Here is an 8,349-nt window from a genome sequence, read left to right on the forward strand (position 1 = left end):
CTTCACTGACAAGTCGCGGTTTTGTTTCACCAGGGGTGATGGTCGGATTCACATTTATCGTCGAAGGAATGAGCATTACACCGAGGCTTGTACTCTGGAGCGGGATCGATTTGGAGGGTCCATCATGGTCTGGGGCTTGTTGTCATTGCAGGCAATCTCAACGCTGTGCATACAGCGAAGACATCCTCCTCCCTCATGTGGTACCCTTCCTGCAGGCTCATCCACACATGACCCTCCAGCATGACAATGCCACCAGCCATACTGCTCTTTTTTTGTGGGTGATTTCCTGCAAGACAGGAATGTCAGTGTTCTGCCATGGCCAGCGAATAGCCCGGATCTCAATCCCATTGAGCACGTCTGTTGGATTGGAGGGTGAGGGCTACGGCCATTCCCCCCAGAAATGTCTGGGAACTTGCAGGTGCCTTGGTGGAAGAGTGGGGTAACATTTATATTTGAGCAATTACATTTACTTTTGATACTTAAGTATATTTAAAACCAAATACTTTTAGACTTTTACTCGAGTAGTATTTTACTGGGTGACTTTCACTTTTACTTGAGTATTTTTCTATTAAGGTATCTATACTTTTACTCAAGTATGACAATTGGGTACTTTTTCCACCACTGAACACTGTTCTATTGCATCTCCTTGTCTTCTCCATGTTCAGGGGAAGATCTGAACAAGACTCCACAAAATACGGAAAAGCATATTTGATGTAATCTGTCAGTTAACAAAAAGATAGTTGATAAGAGTTGACATCATTCAGATACCGTAGCTAAGATCATTCATCAGATAACATCATACATACACTGAGTGCACAAAACATTACGAACACCTTCCTAATATTGAGTTGCACCCCCTTTTACACTCAGAAAAGCCTCAATTCGTTGGGGCATGGACTCTACAAGGTGTCGAAAGCGTTCCACAGGGATGCTGGCCCATGTTGACTCCAATGCTTCCCACAGTTGTGTCAAGTTGTCTGGTTGTCCTTTGGGTGGTGGACCATTCTTGATACACACAAGAAACTGTTGAGAATGAAAAACCCAGCAGTGTTGCAGTTCTTGACACACTCAAACCGGTGTGCCTTGCACCTACTACCATACCCCGTTCAAAGGCACTTAAATATTTTGTCTTGCCCATTCACCCTCGGAATGGCACACATACACAATCCATATCTCAATTGTCTCAAGGCTTAAAAATCCTTCTTAAACCTGTCTCCTCTCCTTCATCTACACTGATTGAAGTGGATTTAACAGGTGACATCAATAAGGGATCATAGCTTTCACCTGGATTCATCTGGTCAGTCTATGTCATTGAAAGTGTTTTGTACACTCAGTGTACATCATACAGGTATCATACAGAGGTCGGCATTCATGGAATGCTCCTTTCATTAGCATTATATCGGCCCTCTGGGCCAAGTGTCAGCTGAGTATCGGTATTTGTTCTACTCCATGCAAAGTTTCCCTCTCCATGAAACTTACCTACATTTTTGATAATGGTCCCTCTCTGTTTTCTCTCTCTCTCTCTCTCTCTCTCTCTCCCCCCCATCAGGTTCAGTTGACGTGTTATGTGGGGGCAGAAGAGGGGCGTGACACAGAGGCTCTGATTGGTGGAGAGCCAGACAAGCAGTACGGGGGCTGTGACACGAGACTGTCTGAGGATGACTGGTGGGTGCACTGCAAAACAGGGGAACCATACAAGAGTCAGTGCAGCTCAATAGTGCAGCTCAATAGTCTTAAGTAGCTCCCTCTCCTGTATGGCTCCCTCTCCTTTACCTGCTCTGATGTGAAAAGACAGGATACGGGTGATTCTTAATCGTCTTAAGTAGCTTCCTTACCTTGCCTCCTGTTCTTTGTCTGCTGTGATGTGAAGAGACAGGATAGGACAGCAGAAAGTAGTTTGGCTTCTTCTGACCTCTGCTGGTTGATTAAATGCATCACAGGTAGTGTATACCGAACAAATATATAAAGCAACATGGAACAATTTCAACGATTTTACTGAGTTACAGTTCATATAAGGAAATCAGTCAATTGTAATAAATTCATTAGGCCCTAATCTATGGATTTCACATGACTGGGCAGAGGCACAGCCAATCAGACTGAGTATTTCCCCACAAAAGGGCTTTATTACAGACAGAAATACTCTGTTTCATCAGCTGTCTGGGAGGCTGGTCTCAGACGCTCCTTCAAAACTTGAGATGTCTGTGGCATTGTGTTATGTGACAAAACTGCACATTTTAGAGTGGCCTTTTATTGTCCCCAACACAAGGTGCATCTGTGAAATGATCATGCTGTTTAATCAGCTTCTTGATATGCCACACCTGTCAGGTGGATGGATTATTTTGGCAAAGGAGAAATGCTCACTAACAGGGATGTAAACAAATTTGTGCACAATATTTGAGAGATGTAAGCTTTTTGTTGCGTATGGAAAAGTTCTGGGATCTTTTATTTCAGCTCATAAAACCTAGGACCGACAATTTACATGTTGCGTTTATATTTTTGTTCAGTATGTCTTGTCTTTGGCATCATTAAATTGAAGACTGTTATTTTATCAAATCAATTCTCTGTAATTATTATTACGTGAATATTCTAATCATGTAAATGTAATTAACTAGGAAGTCGGGGCACCAAGGAAAATATTCAGATTACAAAGATATAATTTTCCTAATAAAACTTTTCAGATATTTTAATATCTGATCAATTAGTCTTCTAATTAATGAATTATTCTTTACCTCACGTTAGTCTCATTCCAAACGTCATAAATTGTTGGTTATCTGCATGAATCCAGTCTTCACTATGAATCATCCATACATCAATTGTCTCAATCATTTATTTATTAACTAACTAAATAATCAGAGAAATGCATAAACAAACAACAAAGTAGATGTGGTTACAAGGAAATGACAGGGGATGTGCCCTATAGTGGGCTAAACCGATATTACGGCTTGGTGGACAAAAGGGAAGTGGGTGTAGACTGAGAAAAGCGGGAATTACACAAATGAGTCACTACACACTTGATAATTATATTCATTGAAATGCTAATCCTTTGCACATAAACGCTCACTCATTCAGGAATAATTGCAATCAATATATATATTTACGCTCAGTGTGTCGTCGTGATCTCTGTTGGAATTGTTCGTCTTTCTGTTGGAAAGTTCTTCCGCCCTCTCTCTCTCTCTCTCTCTCTCTTCCGTGGTTAGGATGGATACTTCAGAGTCCCATTCAGAAATATTCTTATAGAATAGATGTTTCGGCGTTAGTCAGTCCTCGCAATCACGGGTACATAATTTCTAGCTGCAGACTAGTAATTAGTATCGAAGAGTAGCTCTTGTTCTGTCAGATCGATAGTCTCAGAGTTTAACCACATGGTATGGTTAAAAGATTCAGCAATCTACTCAAACCTTCGCTCCCTCTGTGATTGAGGTACTGGTCTGCTGGGAAATTCCCAAGGTGGGGGTTATATCCAGAACCGTAGGAAAGGGCTGTCCCATGACGCCAGATCAATGTCTGTGCTCATGGGGCGGGCCTATAACTTAGTTAAACTCCAAAGGGAATTGGAGTTTCCTTCATTAAACAGTTTAAAATCACATTACATAATTTCACAAATTGTTTCGTCTTTACTCATTCATTTTATACAACAATTAGATGCAAGCCTCACAACTGAGACTCTTGTATAAACAGAGTTATGGTAATGTGGCTGTATTGTCTCTCATGAGTTTCACAAACATTAAACGAAATGGACCAGTCGTAGCTGGATTCTCCCCCGACCGTGTACACATTCTCCAAAACATGGACATTGTTCAGTTCTCAGGTTCTGTGTTGTGGAAGAGGTTCCTTTGTTCTCCTGTGAAACTCACTCTCTCTATACTGCATGGCCATGAGGAGAGAGACTCCTCTAGGAATTTATGACCCTTGATAACAGAGCCTGGGTGTAGGGGGAAGAGAGAGGTGGTGAGAGAGAGAGCGAGAGGGAGATGGTGCTCGCTGTACCCAAAGAGGGCCACGTCATGACAAGTATATAAACAGGCACATCTCCATGGTTTGGTATAGCCACATTAATTAATGCAGTACCAGCTCCCAAGTACCTAAATACTTGGAAATCACTTTTACTTGTCTATGTATGTCACCTTTTTATTTTTATTTTTTACATACTAAGTTCAGATATTTTGCCCACCAACCTGAATCCGTTGAGTTTTTGTAGTTGAATGATGTTGTGATCTCTTTTGAATTTCCCACATCCTCAGTCGGCAGAAAACAGAGGACCAGATCTCGCCTGTCATCACACCAGATGAGCCTGACAGTACTTCTCCACTAGAAGAAACAGAGGACCAGATCTCGCCTGGCATCACACCAGATGAGGCTGACAGTACGTCTCCACTAGAAGAAACAGAGGACCAGATCTCGCCTGTCATCACACCAGATGAGCCTGACAGTACTTCTCCACTAGAAGAAACAGAGGACCCATTACCCTTTCCTGAAGTAAGTCAAGGCCTATCTGGTACTTTCCATTATGCATGTGTAACAGTATAGCTTTCGTCCGTCCCCTCGCCCCGACCCGGGCTCGAACCAGGGACTCTCTGCACACATAGACAACTGACACCCACGAAGCATCGTTACCCATCGCTCCACAAAAACCGCGGCCCTTGCAGAGCAAGGGGAACAACTACTTCAAGGCCTCAGAGCGAGTGACGTCACCAATTGAAACACTATTAGCGCGCACCACCGCAAACTAGCTAGCCATTTCACATCGGTTACACTCACCCCCCTTTTGACCTCCTCCTTTTTCCGCAGCAACCAGTGATCTGGGTCAACAGCATCAATGTAACAGTATAACTTTCGTCCGTCCCCTCGCCCCGACCCGGGCTCGAACCAGAGACCATCTGCACACATCAACAACTGCCTCCCACGAAGCACCGTTACCCATCGCTCCACAAAAGCCGCGGCCCTTGCAGAGCAAGGGGAACAACTACTTCAAGGCCTCAGAGCGAGTGACGTCACCGATTGAAACGCTATTAGCGCGCACCACTGCTAACTAGCTAGCCATTTCACATCGGTTACACATGCAAGCATTTACAGGCAATACAGTACTTGATTTTGCTTGTTCCTTTGTGTGTGCATACAGATCTCCGCCCCTCTATTGGACACAAGTCTTCTGCGTGCGAGGGCAGAGCTGAGAAAGAGTCGACGAACCCGCCCCACTCGAGCTTTCCGTCAGAGCTCTACCACAATAATGCTTGAGGAAGACCCAGTCCACGACTGGAGGTTCTATGACTCCTCAGGTTAGTAGACGATTCCAAATCAACCCATAGGACTGACCTTCCCCATGCACTGTAGACCTGAAGGGATCATATAGTTCTAGGAAAAAGGGTAATAGCTACACCTTGCTCTCTGATAGCCTAGGTGGAAGTACCAATATACTGTATATTTCTTACACCAATCTCATCTTTTCAGATACACACAAGTGGCTAGAAGGTAGGGTTTAAGGATTATTACAACCATCCCTCATGTAAGGTAATTCACACAAGGCCAACCATCTGTTTTACCACTTTTGCAGATAAGCTAGACTCTCTGATACGGGGGGATTGTGAGTCTGATGAGGAGCAGCCCAGAGGGAGGGAGGTTTGTTCACAACATTCCCAGCCCCAGAGAATAGCCCTCTTCTCTGGAATAGACCCGTCTGCCCTCAAGGTAAATGCTCTCAGCACCCCTATTTTACAACCTGAAACACCCAAATGCCATCCTTTTCCCTGTGTAGGGCCCACAGGGCTTTGGTATAAAAAGTAGTGCACTATATAGGGAAGGGGTATTCAAATCCTACACTGGAGGTCCGAAGTACTGCTGGTTTTCTGTTCTACCTTATAATGAATTGCACCCACCTGGTGTCCCATGTCTAAATCAGTTCCGGATTAGAAGGGAAGAATAAAAAAGCAGTGCAACTGGCTTCGAGGTCAAGATTAGAATTTGAGGGATATAGGGAATAGGGTGCAATTTGGGACGTAACCTAAGGCTGACATTCAATCAAACCTGCACTGCTGGACATCTGCACTGCATGGGGAAAAACGACATATTTCCATAAAAAGTGCATTTTGGGTGATAAACAAAACAAGTATGATTGTTTACAAGTTATTTCTTACAGCAGGAATCAGGACAACATTCATTTAGAAAGATTTTTCACAATGCAGGACCAATGTGATTTTGCTTAGTAAGGGTTTTCCTGTACTATCAAAAATGTCTATATATGACTTGTTCATATCTTAAATGTATCACTGTCTCTCCTAGGCCCAACTGAAGAAGCGAGGAGGTGGTGGTGGAGGAGGTGGTGCAGCCGGTGGAGGTGAAGGAGTAGACACAGACCGTCAGATGGACAGACTTGCCCCGTCCCCCTCTCAACTCTCCCGCTCTCCAAAACGTTCCTCCTTCCTCCCCGGGGGGTCACGAGTGCTGCCCCCTGTAGGGAACAAAGGTGCAGGGTAAGTTTACTCCCAACATGCTGCTCTTATCTTACTAGCATAAAACCACAAGTGATTTTTGTAGTTTTAAAATGTTATTCAACATGAAGCAACAAAATGTGATTAAGAAAAAAAGAACAATATGACATAACAACAAGCAATGCAGATGACATAGCTAGCTGGCAACATTAGTTAGCTATTAGCTACAATAGTTATCTGCAAGGCAAACCGTTTGATCTTTGTTTGTGTGACCCTCAGGGTGGACAAGTTTCCTTCATGGCTGCGAGAACTCAAGTCTAAGAAGCGCTCGAGTCAATACAACAGTGAGGCCTAGCTGAGCAGAGCAGGGTGAGGGGATGGACCCAATTTTACACCTAATATTACAAATCAAAGTCCATATCTGATCACATTCCCCTTCTATCCACACCTTAAAGTGATAGTTAACTCTAAAGAAAGCTTAACGTTTGTTAAAGTGATGCTCCAGAACTTTTGTATAATTTCAGCCAGTAGTTTTGAAAGTGCTGCTCACTTTGGTGTACCATGTCATCCAGTTGTGTACTACGTCATCTATGTTGTATGATATGTTGTCCTGCTAAAAAAACGTTGCAATATGTATGATATGTTAAGAATCCAATTCGTAAAATATGTTACGAATTTGTTGTGCTTAAGATCGCAGACTACATCTTTAAGTTTGCAGATTGACAATGTCAGACACACTTTGATTTTGGAGAGAAATATCACATTAAATATGCCCCCTATCTGTGTCATGTAAATTATATTGTATTTCTGTTTACCTCTAGGAGATACCATTGACAAGGTGATCATTCAACTGCTACTGCAGTTGTTGCTGACAAACACAGCTGTGGGCTGGACTCCAATCATGTACCTTTTCAAAAACACACTTTTTTTAATGAATGAACTATGCAAGACAATGGAGAAGCATTGGATACTTCCCTGCGTTGTGACCATCTTTTTCCACTTTCCTATTTGACAAAGGAACTATGAGCATGTAGATACTTTATTTGCAACACACACACACAAACACACATACAGACACATACACAGATGATTCGAGGAGTGGACTCAAAATTCCCTTTTCTGTTAATTTGCAACATTTGCCTCTTATCCCAGGCCACTGTATTTTCTAGACTGTATCTCTCCATCCATCCATACTTGCATTCCAGATTCGCTTGACGTAATTACCATGTGTTCATGCACACTAATATCCACAATACCACGATGTTCACAAACCTACTTGAATTGTACATGTTTTGCCATGTCATTTCTTGTTTTGAACTAACCCATCTGTTTCTCTGCTCTTATGTTATGCACTCACTCGCTGCTCGGATGAGCTGCTCTTGATAAAAGCATCTGCTAGATAAATTGAAATGATCTCTACTCTATCCAAACAGGAAAAGGAGTATCTCTGTCTGGAGGTTTTTGAATAACTTCCTTAAAACCTTTACTGAATGTCTCAAGACTTAAAAATTATTTTCCAATAGTTTCGTTCTTAATAGAACCATAATTGTTTTGGTTCCGTTCCACTGTTCTGACCAGCAAAATAAAGTTCTGAACCGGTTCAAACCCCCAAAAAGTACCAGTTAATATAATTATTTTCTGTTCTTTTTTAAACTAAAATCAAATCAAATGTATTTATATAGCCCTTCTTACATCAGCTGATATATCAAAGTGCTGTACAGAAACCCAGCCTAAAACCCCAAACAGCAAGTAATGCAGGTGTATAAGCACAGTGGCTAGGAAAAACTCCCTAGAAAGGCCAAAACCTAGGAAGAAACCTAGAGAGGAACCAGGCTATGAGGGATGGCCAGTCCTCTTCTGGCTGTGCCGGGTGGAGATTATAACAGAACATGGCCAAGATGTTCAAATGTTCATAAATGACCAG

At 42.6% G+C, this 8,349-nt stretch overlaps 1 protein-coding gene across 3 annotated transcripts in view; it reads left to right on the plus strand.

Annotated features, from left to right (window-relative positions):
* Positions 1-8,132, plus strand: part of LOC120065285 (trichohyalin-like) — a 32,930-nt gene extending 24,798 nt beyond the window's left edge. The window contains exons 3-10 of one of the 3 annotated variants that reach the window (XM_039016154.1): positions 1,550-1,665; positions 4,242-4,476; positions 5,120-5,276; positions 5,449-5,469; positions 5,552-5,685; positions 6,277-6,467; positions 6,705-6,794; positions 7,247-8,132. In XM_039016154.1, the coding sequence (XP_038872082.1) occupies positions 1,550-1,665; positions 4,242-4,476; positions 5,120-5,276; positions 5,449-5,469; positions 5,552-5,685; positions 6,277-6,467; positions 6,705-6,780 (930 nt within the window). In that variant the 3' untranslated portion in view covers positions 6,781-6,794; positions 7,247-8,132. Of the gene's footprint in view, positions 1-1,549; positions 1,666-4,241; positions 4,477-5,119; positions 5,277-5,448; positions 5,470-5,551; positions 5,686-6,276; positions 6,468-6,704; positions 7,220-7,246 lie in introns of those variants that run through there. The other 2 variants (XM_039016155.1, XM_039016156.1) reach the window with 2 other exon arrangements.
* The last annotated feature ends 217 nt before the right edge of the window (positions 8,133-8,349 follow it).

Source organism: Salvelinus namaycush, chromosome 20, assembly GCF_016432855.1.
Source record: "Salvelinus namaycush isolate Seneca chromosome 20, SaNama_1.0, whole genome shotgun sequence".
NCBI classification, from domain to species: domain Eukaryota; kingdom Metazoa; phylum Chordata; class Actinopteri; order Salmoniformes; family Salmonidae; genus Salvelinus; species Salvelinus namaycush.